The following is a 19,814-nucleotide window of genomic DNA, read 5'->3' as shown; positions in this document are numbered from 1 at the left end:
CTAAAGAATGGAAATCCTTCTTTTATTCCTGTGCCTAAACCCTATCAGGCTACCCAGTACCCAATATAACATGTCACTTTTCCTAACCTGTCCATGTTTCTGCAAATCACTAGTATTGAAAAAAACATTTACTGCAAAAGTCCCAAGTGTATGGTCTCAATTTTTTTGTGCACCCTATTTATGTGGCTATCTCTAAAGTCTTTTTTCTCAAATGTTTTATCACAAATGTCACATGTAAATTCATAATTTTCTATTTCCATTTTAGTGATATAATACTTTATTGTTTGCTTACATTCTTTAGATAGATATGAAAATTAAATAGATTTTCTTGGTAAGCTAATGAAGGTCAAGAAAATCAAAGTTGTGAGAAATGTCATGAACACTTTTCCTGTGTTTAGTTAAAGTGATGTTATTTAAAAAAGGTTTTGTCACTAATATTTCATTTACAATTCTCATTTCCCAAATTATCACTTTCATTCATTTTGATGGCAAGTTATTTTCTGAAAAAAATGATGATAAAACAACAACAAAAAATTGCTTAATAAATTTTATTCTAGATAACAAATGTAAATAATAAATTTGATATAAAACTGTAAATTTAAACTTCACAGTAAAATTTATGGGACAATTACTAAGGTATAAATAATATAAAAAAAAACATTAAATCGATAATCTTACTGAAATTTGATTGAAATTAACAATATGATCAATACCAAAGGGAGGTTCAATTTCATTTTTGGTTCCAGGGAAGGAAGGACAGTGAATTAATCTACAACTGAACAAAATCCACTGATAAAAATTGGCGGGAAGATAAATTAGCCTCCATTTTCTTATCCCTTATATGCATCACAATTCACAATATTAAAAAAATAATCACTGGTAATATAATAAAAACATATGTAGAAAAAATAATAAAATAATCAAAGGAGGACAGGGGTGATTATTGTAAAGATCTCGCAATCAAGGTAAAATAGCACCTAGAGAACTAAAATAGTATGTAAAGGTTTCCAAAAAGTCAAGGGAAACCCCCTTTTTATCGTTATTTAATTAAAACATGTTATAAAATAGAGGTCAAGAATTATATTTAGATAGGAATTTTAACTGGTCCTTTTATAAACTTTTTCTATTAGGCTATATTTAAATCTAAGTACCATTCATACTCTGATTGTAGGATCTTTACCTGAAACACCTCAACGTAAATAAATAATAAAACTAAAGCAACAATAAGACTGTTTGTGTTTATATATCACATGCTCATGTTCCACCACTCAAATTCCTTCAATAAAGGATAAACAAAACATCTACAACCCCATAACTCCTGATCCCCGTTCCTCAGGCCGTTTCTTGACAGTTTTCTGGGCAGCCTTTAGAATCTTGGAATCCAGCTGGAAGAGCTTGTGCTTCCCAGACATTGGAAACTTTATCAACAACTCCTGGGGGTTCTCACAGATAAACACGTAGGGGGAGCTAGACTCCCCGTCTGGATATTTCTCTCTGAAAAAATAATTGTTGATCCTAAATATATTCAGTACATAAATCTGTCTTAGTGTCTCTACTGAATGATTTTTGCCGCTGGACCGATATGGCTCTTATATTAAGCTAATTAAAGGTCATTTAAGCCTTGGATAAAGAAACAATTTTATAATGTTTTTAAGTTTTTTATTTTATTAAAAAGCTATCAGTATGATAGTGGGACATAGATTGGATATTGTCATGGTGGATATTGTCATAGAAATAATATTCCTTGGTGGTCCTATACCTGCGGTACCAATCTAAGTATGTACCTGTATTCCTCTTGAGCAAGAACATCAACCACATCAACACAGCCCACAAGGCATGATGTTGGGTAGTGGGGTGGGAATTGTGTTGTTAGCACCCCACTGTGCATCTCATAGAAACGTTGCAGCTGGTCTATTTCTTGCTGGGTGGGCACCTAAACAACAAATTTTATAGACAAAAAAGCAAGAATGACAACATTCTTTAGTAGCAGAGCACAGAAAAGTAATGGATGAGAATTCGAAAAAGTGAATGAAAGAGAAGATGAATCAAGAACAAATTTAGCAGAATAATTACTAAAACTTTGTATTTTTATATTTTTTGAAATCTATATTTAGTACACTGACAGACATATAACATACACAATAAATTAAATACTGAACTTTCGCTGGTATAGAAAATCTTCAAAAAAAATCAGCCGTAAATCTTAAATAGGATCCAAGAAAATATCAATTTCCAACATTAGCGTTACAGACTGAATGACTGACGGACAGAGAAAGTAAATTAAAATGTGGCTCCATAAAAATAACCTACAGGTGTTGAAAGTCTTAGAGAAGAGGGAGGGGTGGGGGTTCAACTTTTATAAAAAAAAAAAATGAAGCCTACTGATTTTTTGGGGGTTAATATTACTGACCTTGCTGGCGGCATGAATCCACAAACGGCCACGGTGGTTAGAGTACCACGTTCTTCCTTCGTGTAATTTTACTCCAATAACCAGTAGACTTGCCCAGGGTTGGTGCATTGACAAACATATGCCCTGACATTCATTACTTAGGATTGAATCATTGTTGTTGTTGAAGAGGTATATTGTATTTATGAATAGGTAGGAGATGGTAGGAAATATTTATTCTCAGTTTGGCTTCAAAACCGATTAATATCCGCTCGATTAGAACCAGTGTTAAACCTTTATTCATATATGGTATCTAATTATGGGCAATTTTCCGAATATTACCTACCTAATATAAAAACCATAAAATTAATACCAGTTTTATTTGGACGGAACTTAGCTCCCTCAGAGCAAACAAGACTGGAATCAAAATTATGATTTTTCTTTTTACTATTTTTACTACTATTTGCAGATAAAAATAGAATAGCGATAATTGTAAATAATTTAGGACTAGGTACTATTTTCTTATATAATTACAAGTTACAACACATCTTTGCACGATAACATTAAAAGAATAAAAATGTCTCAATAATAATCATTTTAATACAAAAACATCCCTTTTTTATTGTTATGTAGGAAGTGGACTTTTAAATGTAAATTATACAAATAACCAAAGTTTAAAAGCACCTTATCTCCTTTACTTGCTTAAAAACTTTAAGAACTTTTGTTAAATATTAATTGGTTAGTACAAACTAGCAAAAATATCCACCAATGTACATAAGGAGTAATTTTGTTTATCGATTGGGGGGTCCATTTTTTTGTCCCTTAATATCCCTGGTCTGGTGATTATTGAATCAATTTAAAGTAACTATTCCTGATCCGTAATTTCTTGTAGCTGAGCATCTTGAACCTTACCCAACCGGTGCTTTCCACCACTTACTGAGGACTTCTCCTTTAGCCATGAATATAATAATATCAACTAAGACATTTTTTTCTGTACAATTTTTAATTTTTTTTTACTGAGATATTTGATATTTTTGAATATCTATTTTCCTAAAACGATAAAATGAACAACATAACCTGAAATGCAAATTGTGGTCTTAATAATATTAAGTACCTACTTAAAAAGAAAGAAAAAATATTTTTTTTCTAGATTCACTCTTACCTACACAAGTAATAATGTTATTAAACATTTTAAGATTAAAAATTATATTTCCAGTATGACTTCGAAACAAATTAATATCTGCTGAATTAGAACCGGTTAACAGCCATACTAAAAAAATATGTATTGCATAGTAGATATTATAGACAATTTTCCACGAATATTTTAATAAAAATCATAAAATTGATGCCAGTTTTGTTAGCCCGAGCCTTCAGCTCCTCGGGTCTAACAAAACTGTTTATAATCTTATAATATTTAATTTTAATGTCCGTGGAAAGCTGTCTATAATACGATTGTAGAAATGACTATTATAAAATTAATTAGGGACAGACCTCAATTCTTTATTGTATTCATTCCTTTTGTCTTTGATCTAATTTCCCATGATAATCCAAACTGTCATCATACTGAAGATTATCAAACTCTAGATTAGGGTCTAACAGGCTGTTACCGCCTCCCATTATTTCCCGCCTTTTCATTTCCGCCTCTACAGAAAAAGCGTCGTCCTGGTATAATGGACCATCGTTTTAAACAATTTTTTATGCTTTTTAAAATTTTGTTATATATTGGATAGGTAATTTTAAGTTCTATATCTATTCTCATCAGAAAAGGATGATGCGGAGGTTCCCATAAAGTGACTAGTCGATCAAAACACCCCCTCTCAAAAATGAGATATGTCTAAAACTAAAGGGGTGGGGGGTTAGTTTTTAGTGTGTAAGTTTACCTGGGGTTGAGGCAGGTATAGACTTCGAGGTAAATCCCCTTAGATGCTTTACATTAACAAGTAGAGGTTGTCACTTTTAAAAGATGCTGAATTTTTTCATATTAGATATTTTTAGAACATTCTTATAAATGATTCTGCCTGATAAGTCTTATATTTATTTTTTTCATTGTCTCTGCAACCCCCCCCCCCCCCCAAAAAAAAACTATAATACAGATCAGATGCTATTTTTGTTATATAAATAATTCATTTTTTTTCTCTAGATAGATAGCTTAAAACGTAGAAATTCCTTAAAAAGTGCCAGCAAGCGTTGATCCTCCTCCAAATTATAAACAGGTACACTTTTATCTTCTGTGATCTTACGTCCAGCAAAATCAAATATCAATTTCTTATCCCTACGAATTGAAATATCTTAGAACTTGTTATGATTATTATCAAAAATTCAATCTAACAAATATTATTCAATTTTAACATTATTCAAATAAACAAAATATGCATAATTTGTTTTCAGAATTTTTAGAACTATTAAGCATTTAAGTACCTAATATAAAAATTGTTAGATACTTAATTACATTTTTAGATTTATTATTAAATCTTGAATCTTAAAATTAATTTTAAATTGAGAGCAAGACTTTGAATATTATCTTTAAACGTAAACTTAAAACTAGAGTAGCACATCTGCTCTAAAATATTATTATTCAAAGTCTAAGATTCCTGCGAGATTTGTGGCGCTCAGCGTGCAGTTCCTCCTTCTTTTTCTCCATAGCCGCTCTCTAGTTTTTTTGGTAATGTTATGTTTTGATATATAATATGTTTGACGGGTTTATACTTGTCATGACTCTATAATTATACCTAACCCTTTTATTCTTGTACAATTTACCTAAGTCAAAGTGTTTATTTTTTTATTTCGGGATCCCCTAAAAGTTACGGGAGAAGAATAAATCATATTATGTAGTCCACATGATTCTTATGTCCTGTCTTTTAAGTGTTTTGTTTTAAGGGGCTTTTTTTTCTTTTGAAATGCAATTTTTATTATAAATATACAAATACTAATAACATTTCCTGTTCAGGGGTTAACCATTTGTTTGAATCAATATTAAAATAATCACTCTCATCATCAATAACCTTAGAAAAAAAATTTAACTTAAAATAAGTTTAGAAATAGTTATTATTTAAAGAATTATCATAGAAGGATGGCGTCAAGAAGAATGAAAGTTCTTAAGTATAGAATATCATGCCATCTTATAAACAGTGTAAAATTGATTACTTGGGCCTATATAAAATTAAAGACTATTTAGAAATTCAAATTTGGTGTTGGAATTTTTGCCTTGGTTCTCTTCTCACAATTGATATCATATTCCAATAGTCTGTTCTTATTGGCAATAGCTTTTTGGTGCGCTTCCTCAGGATCACCTAAAACGAAAATATTGTAAAAATAAGATCTATGTGTTATGGGCGGACGGACAGATTCTTATTAAAGAAAAGCTTTGCTTAAAAAGCTAAACCTACTGTAAAGCAGAATATCAGAGGTGTAAAATATTTTTTATATAGGGCAATATTAACCACTAGTAGCTAACTTACATGAAAGGATGGGAAGCCCCTCCACCTTCATTTGTTTTTTTGTTATTTAACAATATTGTATATATGTGTGTTGTAATCTGTTAGTATTTGATAACTATATTTGCATCAAAATAGGGGGGGGGGGGGGGAAGTATTTGTTCTCATTTTGGCCTAAAAATTTTACTTAGGGAGGAAGAGTGTCTAACTCCCAAATAGATTAGCTTAAAATCACCAAGGGATAGTTCAGTAGTATCTATCCTTTCTGAAAAGCACAGTTAGGCGGTTAGCAAAAGACAGACAGACATCATTCTACTTTGTATTACAGAAAAGCAAATATTAGTCAAGCGAAGGCCTTTCATCAACAAACCTTTGTAAGCAGCTCTAGAATCCTTGGTAAGCTTCATGAGCAGTGCTTCTGACTTCCTGCTGTTCCTGTTAAGGATCTCTTGTTCTTCCTTTAACAATCATCATTTGGTAGTTAAACCATATATATTAAGAATAGAGGGACAGTGGATCTTTGATGTAATTTTGAAATTTTCGGCTTTTAAAAGCGTTTAAGGTTAATAAACGGACAAAAATTTATAAAAATAACCAAGAATAAATTGTGGTAGGTAGGTAATCTAAAATAAGATTTATTTCATCAAAATGTTCTCTCTATCCCATTTTCTTCCCCTGAAGTTACATAAAATACAATATTATAACTATGTCTCTTTGTAGAGTAAACCTCAAATCGAACAAAGTTTAGTTTATAATCTCTTTCCTGATACACTTTTCTTAATTGATCCTACATCAACCCCTTCAAATCTATTATGAGTATTCTTTCCCAGGGAGGGAGGGGACATAGGGCTGTTTATTAAACTAGTCCCGAAAGTCTTATAAAAACGTTTCTTATTCGTTGGCTTAACAACCTTAGGGACTTATATTGATTTTTGATTGGTTGGTTCTTTTAGTTGAGTGTCCAAGTGTTTTAACCACAAGTTGTAATCATACAGAATGGGTAATTTTGTGCATCATCTTTATGGATGTACATCAATTTATCAGACATTGGCTTATCCCTTTAGATCCCTGATTCTTTCCACATATAAAAAAGTACCTTAGTTACCACAAGTTCTCCACAAAAGAAACAGGATCCAGACCCTTCCTGTTACAGATATTTGAAATTAGCACGACAGTTACATCAAAGTTAATAAAAGTATAGGTACCAAGACTGTTATATAGAAATTATATAAACAGTAGGTTGTTTGTATTCTAAAAGAAAAATCTAAATTTTTAAGGGACCGGGAAATTGAAACAAAGAGGCAAAGCCAGTAATTTAATATTAAAAGGAATTATCATTTTAATATTTTAAAAGTTCAAGTTTTTTTAAAATATCTTTCCTGAGCGCAGACAATCCTTCCACATGATGTACAGTTGTTAATAAGTTTATGTTTTACAGCCTAATTTTCATGGAACTTTTTGGTTTTTAGTACCGAACCTACTCAATAAGTCACTTGTCCGTTCGTCTGTCAGTCCTTAACGCTATGGGGGAGTTGCAATTTATCAGCTTTTAATCAAGATTTTTTGTGAATATTTCCTATACCAAGGAGCATTCAGTATGTAATTTGCTTTGTCTTTCGGTCTGTGCGTCACAAGAAGTGTAAATATTTAAAGATAACGTGAGAAACGATTTGTGATTCTTAATTTTAACAAGTGCTCTTTTAATCCTTGTCCGTACTCCTATCCATGCTACTTATGGATGTTGTCATCATATTAATATTGATACTTCGGACCATAAAAAGAAGATAGGTTATTTTAGGTTAGGTAATGGTTAAAGATTGCCCCGCAGGGTTAGAGGGCTAAAAATAGGAGAAAAGCTACTGTGGAAATACGACAAAATACACTGATTTGTTTTCTTTCCATGATCCAAAAATACTTTGATATTAGATGTAAATTAACTTTTTCCGCAGTTGGATAATTTATCTGTAGAAAAAAATAATTTTGTATTTTTCCCGTAAAGGGCTATCAATACGAAAAGCCACCATTCCTGACATTCACAAGGATTTCTTCCAGGCAGCATCATAACATCTTTTGTCTTCCCATCCTATTTCAAAATAAAAATACACAATGATTAAGGGTTAGTTGTTTTTTTTAGTATTACGTTCTTCAATATTGCGCTAGACCGATTAGGTCTCTTTCTAAATTAAAAAAACCTAGAGGCTATAGACACAGCTGCTCATAGTTTTGTAAGTTCTTTTATGTTTTGATTTAGTAGAATACCATCTTGTTATTGATAGGTCAAGTTGTGTATCCCAAAAGTCTCGCATAAAAAAAAGCTAATTCTATACAATAAGAAAAAATAAAAGTGGGCAAAAAACTTACCTATTTAAGCGAGCACATAAATTTTCTTTCTGTTTAGGTTATAAAAAAAAATTAAATTTAAATTTGTTTACCTTATCAAACAAGGGTTTATAATTATTTTTTTTCTTGTTGCCCTCTTTGTTTTTATTCTCTTTGTCTGAGGCTGGAGATGCCTCTTTCTTGCCACCTAAATATATATAATTGTTCATCTATAAATAACGAGATGTCTTATTTGTTTTTTTAAATTTTCAACCATTACATCATGCATCGAATAGGTATAAACTAGCCTGTTAATATATTTAGGTATCTACAATGAAATACTATTTTTAATGAAAAGATATAAGTACGTTTTAACTGACAAACAGCCGAAGGAAATAGTTTTTTGCCATATTTATATATGTTGATATACAAATCTAATTTTATAGGATAAGTTAAAAAGACCAATAAAATTCAATAAATTAAGAATTGTCCCTGCCTTTGAACCATAAGGTTTCCAAAACTTTAACAACTGATGTCACTCGTCTGAGACTTAGCTGCAATGAGTAGCATTTAAAATGGACGGAGTTAAACACCTATCTGGGATGCATGTTGCAGTTAATCCGCGGATAGTCACCATTTAGTGCTATGTCACTATACCTTTGGGTTGTTTTCTCCTAGCACCCCCAGAATATTCATCTAGATCATCATTTTGTTTTCTATACGCTACTTGACCAGGGAGCGCTTCTTTAGTAGCCTCACCAACTTTGTATTTATGCATTTTAAACCCTGGTATATAGTTTGTACTTCACTATCTGAAAAATTGAATATTCTGTATTAGAGGAATCATATAAAAAGTAAGCTTTGAAATTGACCAACATCACTGTATTATTTAAAATTCATGCTGTTTAAGTTTCAAATTCAAATTTATCTGCTCTCTTTATTTAAACAAAAGATTAATAGAGTATTAAAAAATTATATACATATATATATAGATTATGATAGTTCAAAAACTTTGTTCCTGAGGGGGAAAGTCCTCAGAAAATAGCTTAAAACCATTATAGCACCAATCTGTATATTCCCTTAGAAGAACAATTAATAGCGGATATCGAGATCCTTAGCGACAGTTAATATTAGAATAAGTGTAAATATAACATATTTGTTTACAAAATAATATTCAATCTCAAAAAGCCGCAAATTCAAGATGTTTTATAAATATCGTTGTTTTTGTAAAAATGTAAAAATATGAAACTTCAGAGATCGGTTTTTAATAAATGCCGCGTTTTTTCGACAATTTTTTAGACATTGATTGATTGAACGAAGACGATGGGAGAGTATACAACATAAGAATTTAAAATTTTAAAATTATTTTAGCCATATAACATAAATCCATTTTCGCTCCATGTTTATCAATGCATCTTTTTAGATCTGTAATAGACATTATATACAAATGGCCAAAATAATAATTTTAAAATTTTGAATACTTAAGTTGTATACTCTGCTAAAAACCTTATTCCATCTTGAAGATCAATGCCCCGTACGATTTTAATAGAGTATACAACTTGAGAATTCAAAATTTAAATTTTTTTTTATTTTAGCCATTTGTATAATGTCTAACACAGCTCTAAAAAGACGCATTAATAAATATGCAGCGAAAATGGATTTAAGTTGTATGGCTAAAATAATAATTTTAAATTCTTATGTTGTATACTCTCCCATCGTCTTCGTTCAATCAATCAATGTCTAAAAAATTGTCGAAAAAACGCGGCATTTATTAAAAACCGATCTCAGTAAAAAAAAATCAGTTTTGCTAAAAGCTCCAAAGATTTTGAATAATATTAATCTTTATTAGAACCTTTATGTTTATTTATGTACCAAAAAAGTACTTTAAACACTTAAAATATGATTAAAGGCTCTATTGTGTAAAAATCCATTTCCTTTTCGAGTCCAAACTTGAAAATAACAAAGAACTTGTTTTTCTTACTGTGTGCAAAGTTTTTAAGAAAGAAATAATTTAAAGTTCTTATTTGGAAATAGATATTATATCAGTTATTTATTTAAAATCTTACAGTCTTTAATATTTGTATTTTTAAGGCTTGAATCTTAATTTTAAATATTTTAAGTCCAAATGTGAAATTGTTAGCAGACGGAACGTCACATCCTCTTGTCAAAATAGCTATTCAAATATACACAAAGACTATCTACCTATTTATGAAAAGCTTTGCCATAGATGAAATATTTTTATAGATGAATAATAATTTAGAAAGTAGTTTTAACCCAGCTAACATTTTCATTAAAATTCTATTAGTTTTCATCTTTTTCGCTTACATCTATTCATTTTAATGGCACCGATTTTGATGATTATAGAAATGAATTTTAAATGACAATCATTTTTGGAGACCTGACTTTTAAATGACAGCCATGTTTGTAGAGAAATGAAATTTACATGCCAGGTCATCTTTTTACGGAAATAATATATAATGTAAAGCAGCATCCAAGGACTTGCCACATGTACCTAAGTATGATGGCCAAAGATATTACTAAAAAAATAATGTGTTGTAGTTGACACTGAATTTAGTCGTTTATATGACTAATTGAAATTGTAATTCAAATAAGATTTCTTTATTTTAAATGAATGTTAAAAATTCCTTTCATGTTCAAAAATATTTCCATTATATTTTCTAATAACATAATAATTACTCAATTTTAATTAGATTTATTTTTACTTAACTTTTCCCACTTTTAAAATTAAAATTTGAGTCCTCTAGCGGGATTTTTTCTAACCATGTAATATAGAAAAAAAGAATGGCATGAAAATAAAATTAAATGAAAGTCATTTAGATGAAAAAAAGATGACAGGAATGTTTTTTTTTCATGAAAAAAATGAAAAGTAAATAACCAGCATTTATTTTTCATCTCTTAAAAGGACTCTCCACAGAAAAATCAACTTTGGATTTTTGAAAATCTAACCTGAAACTATTATTCTCTGTTCAATTTTAGGCATTTTTTGTTTTTGTGGCATCGCGATCGAAGCCCTTTGAAAATTTTGTCCGCCGCCTATTTGTACTGCCGCTATAACAATATATACTACACTTTCCTCCACTCAATTTATGTTTGCCGCTAAAGAACATTTGCTCCATTGCAACCAGCCGCTCTACGATTTATCCTCTTCCTTGACTGGACAATCCTGCCGCCTCCATTTTGTGTTTGCCCCCGCCAAATATAACCATCTTTTGCCGCAGTTGCCGCATTCATCGCCCTTCTCCGCCGCTACTCCGCTATACATTGCGTACGTGGCTATACACAACACCCCCAGCCTCCATTTAATTTCTGAACAAGGGAGAGGGGAGCATGTATTAAAAAGCGATGAATAGCGGAGTAGCGGCGGAGAAGGGCGATAAATGCGGCAACGGCGGCAAAAATAAAAGCTAAAAATCACTAAAGCAGCACAAATTAAATGGCGGGAGGATTAACTTAAAGGAGGTAAAAAATTTCAAAGGGCTTCGATCGCGATGCCACAAAAACAAAAAATGCCTAAAATTGAACAGAGAATAATAGTTTCAGGTTAGATTTTCAAAAATCCAAAGTTGATTTTTCTGTGGAGAGTCCTTTTAATGATATGAAGATTCTTGGCATAATTTGGAAAAAGTCAAACATAAAAATTTAATGCCGGGTCATTTTTCGGAAAATTACAAAAATGAAAAATAAATGCTGGTCATTCACTTTTCATTTTCAATGAAAAAAACATTCTTTTCATCTTTCTAGCATTTGGGGGAAAATTACAAAAATGTAAAAAAAAATGCTGGTCATTTTCTTTTCATTTTTCAAAGAAAAAAGCATTCCTATCATTTCTATGAATTTGAAATTGTCATTTAATTTTTTTGGAGAGATGACGCATGTTTGACTGGGAATTGATTGTTCACATTAAAAATTGGGAAAAGCCAAAATCAGAATTTGATATAAAATGATACCCTGTAATTTTTAAACTTGTTCATTTCTTTAATTTAAAATTGGGTGTCAAAATTATGAAGTGGGGTTTCCAAATCAACTGATTGCCTTACCCAGCCAGATATCTCGCCCAGGAATCGCCTTGAAGCTTGTGCAATATATGTACTGGCCGAATGCTACCCCCTATCCTTCGCCATGAATTACAACCTAATTTTTTGGCAGTAAATGTTGGAAAATCGTCCTCACAAGAATAAGGTAGCATCCGAGTTCACCATCAATAACTTAGCAGAGTATCAGACGAAGTAGCACAAATTAAAATGCTATGATCACAGAAAAAGGGTGGAAGGTGCATGGAGTGAGGGGGCAAGTCAATTGGAGAGATTATTGTTTTCATAATATTGTGGAGAGAGAAAGAGGAGAGAAAGAAAGAGGAGAGAAAGAAAGAGCAAGAGAAATAGAGAGAGATAGAGAGAGAGAGAGAGAGAGAGAGAGAGAGAGAGAGAGAGGGAGAGAGAGAGGGAGAGAGAGAGAGAGAGAGAGAGAGAGAGAGAGAGAGAGGGGGAGAGAGAGGGAGAGAGGGAGAGAGAGAGAGGGAGAGAGAGAAGGAGGGAGAGGGAGAGGTAGAGAGAGAGAGAGAGAGAGAGAGAGAGAGAGAGAGAGAGAGAGAGGGAGAGGGTGTAAGAGAGAGAGAGATAGAGATAGAGAGTGAGAGAGAGATAGAGAGTGCGAGAGAGAGGAGAGAGAGAGAGAGGGAGGAGAGAGAGTGTGAGAGAGTGAGAGAGGAGAGAGAGACTTTTCAAAATTGTCTTTCCTATGGTGTACATGGTGGCCATGCAGTTATAGGGTCCCAAAGTCCTCTGCAGGAATGGGGCCCTGCAGGGGATGACCTTCAGGGATCTTGGTCTTGCTTTGGGTACTAGACCTATCCACTCACATTGAAATACACTCCACAAATCAATTGCAATGTAAAGCGCCCATTTGCCCTATTGACAAATGTCATGGTTATTATGTGTTTTCAGAAAAGGTTTCAAAAGTTCAATTTTTGATAAAAATGGACTTGAAAAACTTAAAAGGGGCATTTGCACATGACAAAACAGAGTTACCAAATTATAATTTATAAAAAATCTCTTTGTTTATCTAGTCCGGAGCCAGAGCCGTTTCTAATGAAAATTATGGTGGCTCTGGCTCTGCAACACTGGTCCGAAGACAAAATGTATTGTGTTGTGCTATGTGAATGCTTTGTGTAGTGGATTTGGGGCTTTATGATTTCTCAGAGTGTATTTTAACCCACCCTAACAGTTAATAAATATGTGTATAAGCCAAGTATGAACCATTGTTTTAGAATTCATAACTGTGCATGAGTTGCGCTAATCATTTATGTCACACATCTGACAATTGACACAGCAGTAATAGGAACTATTTTAACATCTTTAGTAATGAGGCGGTGTAAAGACAAGATTCGAACCTATCAACTCCCCAATGATGTGCCACAGTCACAAGTTAAACTTATGCAGGGGTTAGTCATAGGAAACAGAATCTCAAATTCAGATTATTTCTCCCATTCCACATTTTCCATTTGGCACCACTTAACTTTAAATTGGCCCCTTCCTTCATATTACACGTCTATCTGTCTATAGTACAGGCCTCTAAAAGCATTTAAAGGACGCCTGCAAGAAATACCACGCTTTAACTGCTGAAAGACTGCCACAAGTAGATCCAATACCCAAAATTTAAAGCCTTCAGCTTCAATAACAAAAAAGTTCTAGGCATTTTAAAATAGCATTTTATGTACAATGAATATTTTGAAAGATTTCCAATGTTCATAAAAGAAAAAACAATATTAAATTACGTCGCCTAGTTACAAAATTATAACCTTATCTTTGTCAGAAACTTAGATTGCCTGTAACTGATTACATTTTTATAATAAAAACACCATATTTCATAGTCAAAATCTATGAAAAATATTAGATTTAAATTGCATTTGTAAACGAAAATCATAGCGGAAACAAAGGGGAAAACTAATACAAGCTCAGCTGTGATTGGTTGCTTAGCTGATTCAGCCTTCTGATTGGCTACAGTACATTCGATACAATGCAAGTTAAACTTAATTTTTTTTAATGATTTTGACTATAAAAATGGGTATTTTTATTGTAAAAATATAAATAGTTACTGGCAATCTAAATTTATGACAAAAATATGCTTATAATTTTGTTTCTAGACCACGTAGTTTAATTTCAAAATTTCTAACATTAGCATTAAAATTCTTTCAAATTTTCATTGTACATAAAATGTCATTTTAAAATGCCTAGAACTTTTTTGTTATAGAAGCTGAAGGCTTCAAATTTAAGGTATTGGGTCTACCTGTGGCAGTCTTTCAGCAGTTAAAGCGTGGTATTTCTTGCAGGCTTCCTTTAAGTGTTAAGGCTGGTTGATTTTGAAAACCAAATTTTTCATTTCAGATTTAAAGAGAAAAAGTAAAATAACTTTTTATGTGGGGCGGAATTTTTTATGGGAGGGAGATTATCTATTAGATTATGTTCAAATAAAAATTTCCGATCTAAAAATATAATTACACTACTTAGTCTCTGTCTGCTAATGTCAAATAAAGGGAAGGTATCTATCTATCCACTAGAGCTCTAACAACTGTGTATCTATCTATGCAGCAGACCAAAGCACTTTCCTCTCAATGTCAATTTTTCTCTCTATCACTTCCCTCTTTTTTCTTTCTCTCACTCTATTTCTTTCCTCCCCCTCTCTATCAAATACACTTTTTTTAGTTTTAGTCTACTAAAAGTAGTTTTAGTTTAGTCTAAAGTTAACTTTTCAAAGAGTGCTCTTAATATGTTCACTTTGATGTCATTTCTAATAATGTTTACGTGTTATATTTTTATTCCTTTTCTAATGTTATTCATGTATTTAATTTTTTGATAAAATATTATATAACAACAAAGAGAAATGGAAAGGTCAAAGTTTATTAAAACATCTGATTGGTAATTTAAAATTGCTTTCTTTGCGTTTAAAGGCAATTTTTTAAAGGTCATCGTTGTAATTACATTTGTAAAAGTAGTGCGTATTTCAGTTTTTTATTGGTTTTTTAATATTTTAGCAACGAAGCTTCTTTGTAATTTGGATATGTGTACATACGTCCGTATATATTGAAATTTGCTTTTTATATGACAGAATGATTTTTGAAATGGTTATTACAGGAACGACAAGGTATATGAAAATTGTAGTTTGTCCTACACTGATATGATTTTTAATATTGACATGATGTCATCCTTGTTTATAATAATTTTTTTGTGTTTTATTTTAGTTTTGATTTTTAATTATGAAGTAGTTTACAGCTGATTGATTTTAATGGGAAGCTTTTTAAGGAGCAGGGCTACTCAGTAATTTGGAATGTCGGTCAGTCCGTAGGTCAGAATATATTATGGGAAACTTTATTTTCTCTGTTGCTTTTTCAAGATAGACGGCTGATATATTTTTGATTGTGAAGATTCCTTTTACCAATGATCTTAAAAGATACTTGGCCTATTGGTCTTTCGGTCACATTACTATTGATTTATCCTCAAGCTAGGTTTTATGATTTTTACTTTCTACAGAATATTTTTATGGCGTTGAACATCTACTCTGTAACTCACTTTTCCGCTACTTATGGATGATGTCATCTTTGTTTTATGAAAATTGAAATTACATTATTAATTTTTCTAAATTCTTTTTACAAATGATGATTAAAACCTAATAGGTATTTGGTTAGGTATAGAAATTATTAACTATATTTTTTCTTTCAATGTAATTTTCTTGTGTAATTGTAAGGGATAGCTCAATGAAAGATAAATTGTAAAGAAAAATCACCTATCAAAACATGAATAATATTGTATTTCTAATCTTACTGAGAGAGATAGAGGGAAAATGAATTATAAATGAGTTTTTCCCAAGCCCCCCCCCCCAAAAAAAAAAATAAAAAATAAAATAAAGATCAGAAAGTAACTTATTCTGCTCTGTAGGGCCTACAAGTGACAGAGGAAATTCTCGCAGAATAGAAAGGACATTAAAGAACTAAAAATTTTGTATACCTACATTTTCCCTAACAATACCTACCTACTGATCTAGCTACAACTGCAGATTATTTTTTTTTTCATAATTTGTCTGCTATTGATCTATCCCTGTAGACAAGTATTGCACCATGAGAGTAAGGGATATAGCAACTAAAGATAAAACTTTTTAAAAATCAGTGTTCCAAAACAGAAAAATTTTCATTGTAGAAATCTGTTTAATTTTTACTATTTATTGAAAATAATGAAAGACTTTCGAGGCAATAAAGCTTTTCCTTCAGGTGCAAATATCCCTTTTTACCGATTGGGTACCTACCCATTATTAACACTAATGATTTTCAGGTAAGAGCCACCTCAGGAGAGACATTGGTCACCTTAGACATAACATCTTTAATATCAACAGGAAACCAACATTTTTGTAATTATTGTACATAAAAACACGCCCCTAAAAGATATTTTAGGAGTTAAAAAATGAACCAACTTCTTTTGAACAAATCCTACATATTTGGTTTAAATTCATCTAGTTCTTTCTTATGTAATGACAAGAAATCATAAGAAAAAAATTCAAATACCTACTTATTAGTTCAATTAAGTTAAGGAGTTTGATGTCTTTTTTTTATCCGAGATGGGGTTGGGAGGTTTCCTATTCTTTCCACTCTAGAAAAATCAGCTTAAAATCACCCTTAGCCTTATTAATATTAAAAGGCTGCTCTTTAACTCTTAATCCAATTAGACCTGGACTGGCATATTTATATGTGAGATACAAACTGAAGTCATATTTTATTCAATGACTTAAATAATAAAAACTTACTAGAATTTTATTTTCATGTTTGATAGTATGAGTCAATGTCTTATTTAATCCAAAGTTCATTTTTATTTGCAACAATTTAGATTTTTTTTGCCCTAGGCAACACAAACACACTGACTGGGCTTTTCAAGTTCGGTTTAATCCTGTATAAAGTAAGCAGAGTATTGTTAGCCCCCACTGCTTTTATCAAACCCTTGTTTTTATTTCTATAGGGAACTTTAACCCTGTGTTCTGCTTAGCCTTTTCTCTTAAACTATACTTTGCTTATCACTATCTCTAAAGGGTAAAGCCAAGGTTGATGGTTTGTAGGCAGATGTCGCCTATTAGAGACCAATTACGTCATATTGTAAAGCGGCCCTATGGATGGTAATAAGTAATTCAAGTACTAGCATCTTACCCTGAAAAAGACATCTACCCCCTTCAGCTCCCCCTACTATTTCTTTTAATGTAACGAATAAGACTTAGCAATAGTAATTGACAAGTACACTTTGTTTATGGCTCTGGTGAGTTATTGTGATCCTGGCTGAAACCAGACATCATCTTAAGAAAGAACATATGGAACTAAATGGAAGGGGGGATTATTGTTGCTCCACTTTTAAATAAGGAATATTAGATTTAAAAAAAAAGAAATTTCTAGTATTGTAGGTATTTAGTTGTAAAAAAAATGAGATGGCAGTTTCCTTTCTTTATTTTTCCATTTACCCAATCATTTCAGGAATCTTCATTCATATTAGGAAAATAATTCAAATTTCAAATTTAAGTTGTCCGCATCACTGCTAAGACGAAAGGACATTCCCTAAATGGAGGAAAGTATAGGTAATAAAATAAAAAAATAAAAATGTTGAAACTGTTTATGTGCAGGGGTAAAAGAATAAAAAATGGCTTCAGACAGATCAGACGGAGACAGAGATTCAAACATTTCAGAAGAGGTCAGTACATTGTGTTGTTGTGTTGACTAAAGTATTTTCATGTATAGGGATGAAATACAAACACAGTATAGTGTTGTTGTGTTTATTATTGTATTTTCATGTATAGGGATTATATACAACCACAGTATAGTGTTGTTGTGTTTATTATTGTATTTTCATGTATAGGGAATGGGATTATATACAACCACAGTATAGTGTTGTTGTGTTGATTATAGTATTTTCATGTATAGGGTATGGGATTATATTATACAACCACAGTATAGTGTTGTTGTGTTGATTATAGTATTTTCATGTATAGGGATTATATACAACCACAGTGTAGTGTTGTTGTGTTTATTATAGTATTTTCATGTATAGGGATTATATACAACCACAGTATAGTATAGTTGTGTTTATTATTGTATTTTCATGTATAGGGATTATATACAACCACAGTATAGTGTTGTTGTGTTTATTATAGTATTTTCATGTATAGGGAATGGGATTATATACAACCACAGTATAGTGTAGTTGTGTTTATTATAGTATTTTCATGTATAGGTATTAGATACAACCACAGTATAGTGTTGTTGTGTTGATTATAGTATTTTCATGTATAGGGATTATATACAACCACAGTATAGTGTTGTTGTGTTGATTATAGTATTTTCATGTATAGGGATTATATACAACCACAGTATAGTTTTGTTGTGTTGATTATAGTATTTTCATGTATAGGGATTAGATACAACCACAGTATAGTGTTGTTGTGTTGATTATAGTCTTTTCATGTATACGGATAAAATACAACCACAGTATAGTGTTGTTGTGTTTATTATAGTACGTATATTGTATAGGGATGAAATACAACCACATTATAGTGTTGTTGTGTTTATTATAGTATGTATAGGGATGAAATACAACCACAGTATAGTGTTGTTGTGTTTATTTTAGTATGTATAGGGATGAAATACAACCACAGTATAGTGTTGTTGTGTTTATTATAGTATGTATAGGGATGAAATACAACCACAGTATAGTGTTGTTGTGTTTATTATAGTATGTATAGGGATGAAATACAACCACAGTATAGTGTTGTTGTGTTTATTATAGTATGTATAGGGATGAAATACAACCACAGTATAGTGTTGTTGTGTTTATCCTATAGTATGTATTAGGATGAAATACAACCACAGTATAGTGTTGTTGTGTTTATTATAGTATGTATAGGGATGAAATACAACCACAGTATAGTGTTGTTGTGTTTATTCTATAGTATGTATATGGATGAAATACAACCACAGTATAGTGTTGTTGTGTTTATTCTATAGTATGTATTAGGATGAAATACATGTAAATGTATGTTTTAAGCTTGGTGTCATTATATCATACTTGTAATCTTTAGCCTGTACCTTTTCATGGCAGGTGTCATTCTTAAATATCCCCTAATGTTAGGAAGCTATGGTAATGGTAGGCTCCAACCACCTACCCCCATCTCTGTTTACCAAACTACTAACCCACTGAACTCTCCTAAAGATCTATGAAAAATGATGAAAACACATGGACATAGTTAAATCATGTCAAAAATCAGTTTCTTACTAAAATTCTATCGCATCCCTAAGAATTCATGGCAAACATTAAATAACAATTTATTTTTTATGTAAAAGTTTTAAAAAATTATTTCTATAAGTTTACCTTCACTTAAACTTGCCAAAAAGTTGCATAACGACACACAAAAAAGTTTGGGGAAAGACGTTTCACATATTTTCCTGAAAAAATGTTCAAATAAGCTTTGAGCTTTCTGTTAGAGTAGGATATGTAATATACAACTATATACATACTTTAGATGACTAATTTGTTTTTACCTACCTATAGTTAAACCTTATCATAAGGAAGTTAGATAGAAGATGCCTAAAATTTGCAGTAAAAGTTTCAGAAGTTATAGGGCACTAGTTGCTT

The 19,814-nt window shown here is 31.4% G+C and overlaps 3 protein-coding genes across 12 annotated transcripts in view; 1 reads left to right on the top strand and 2 right to left on the bottom strand.

Moving 5' to 3' along the window:
- Positions 1-496: 496 nt before the first annotated feature.
- LOC145328587 (activating signal cointegrator 1-like) lies at positions 497-4,082 on the bottom strand. Of its 10 annotated transcripts, none has more exons than XR_013882510.1 (6): positions 3,906-4,082; positions 3,262-3,339; positions 2,411-2,537; positions 1,785-1,933; positions 1,152-1,494; positions 497-985 (listed from the first exon to the last, which is right to left on the bottom strand). XR_013882510.1 is itself a non-coding variant. In XM_080172331.1 (5 exons), the coding sequence occupies exons 1-5, from the start codon at positions 4,019-4,021 to the stop codon at positions 1,302-1,304; spliced, it is 663 nt and encodes a 220-aa protein (XP_080028457.1). In that variant the 5' UTR covers positions 4,022-4,082; the 3' UTR covers positions 497-1,301. The 10 variants fall into 10 exon arrangements, 1 of the variants encoding a protein (XP_080028457.1); XR_013882513.1 differs by having other exon boundaries at positions 497-977; XR_013882518.1 differs by having other exon boundaries at positions 497-953.
- An 879-nt stretch (positions 4,083-4,961) lies between these two features.
- Positions 4,962-19,814, bottom strand: part of LOC145327453 (activating signal cointegrator 1-like) — a 130,755-nt gene continuing 115,902 nt past the window's right edge. The window contains exons 2-10 of the mRNA XM_080171002.1: positions 8,797-8,953; positions 8,253-8,347; positions 7,849-7,903; positions 7,203-7,261; positions 6,917-6,967; positions 6,191-6,278; positions 5,591-5,676; positions 5,328-5,388; positions 4,962-5,038 (exon numbers count right to left, since the gene is read on the bottom strand). Of these exons, the coding sequence (XP_080027128.1) occupies positions 4,962-5,038; positions 5,328-5,388; positions 5,591-5,676; positions 6,191-6,278; positions 6,917-6,967; positions 7,203-7,261; positions 7,849-7,903; positions 8,253-8,347; positions 8,797-8,917 (693 nt within the window). The 5' untranslated portion in view covers positions 8,918-8,953. The remainder of the gene's footprint in view (positions 5,039-5,327; positions 5,389-5,590; positions 5,677-6,190; positions 6,279-6,916; positions 6,968-7,202; positions 7,262-7,848; positions 7,904-8,252; positions 8,348-8,796; positions 8,954-19,814) is intronic.
- Positions 14,858-19,814, top strand: part of LOC145328588 (eukaryotic translation initiation factor 4E-like) — a 49,704-nt gene continuing 44,747 nt past the window's right edge. The window contains exons 1-2 of the mRNA XM_080172332.1: positions 14,858-16,543; positions 17,810-17,876. Coding sequence (XP_080028458.1) covers positions 17,826-17,876 — 51 coding nt within the window. The 5' untranslated portion in view covers positions 14,858-16,543; positions 17,810-17,825. The remainder of the gene's footprint in view (positions 16,544-17,809; positions 17,877-19,814) is intronic.

This window comes from Acartia tonsa, chromosome 9 (genome assembly GCF_053477335.1).
Source record: "Acartia tonsa isolate MP-2025a chromosome 9, ASM5347733v1, whole genome shotgun sequence".
NCBI classification, from domain to species: Eukaryota; Metazoa; Arthropoda; class Copepoda; order Calanoida; family Acartiidae; genus Acartia; species Acartia tonsa.
This window is presented reverse-complemented; position numbering and strand designations above follow the sequence as displayed.

Coding starts and splice junctions, on each gene's coding strand:
- LOC145328587 (XM_080172331.1), bottom strand. CDS start 4,021: ATGAAAAGGCGGGAAATAATGGGAGGCGGTAACAGCCTGTTAGACCCT. Junction 3,340..3,905: donor GGGAAATTAGATCAAAGACA/AAAGGAATGAAT, acceptor ATATTCATGGCT/AAAGGAGAAGTCCTCAGTAA. Junction 1,934..2,410: donor GGATTCATGCCGCCAGCAAG/GTCAGTAATATT, acceptor TTTGTTGTTTAG/GTGCCCACCCAGCAAGAAAT.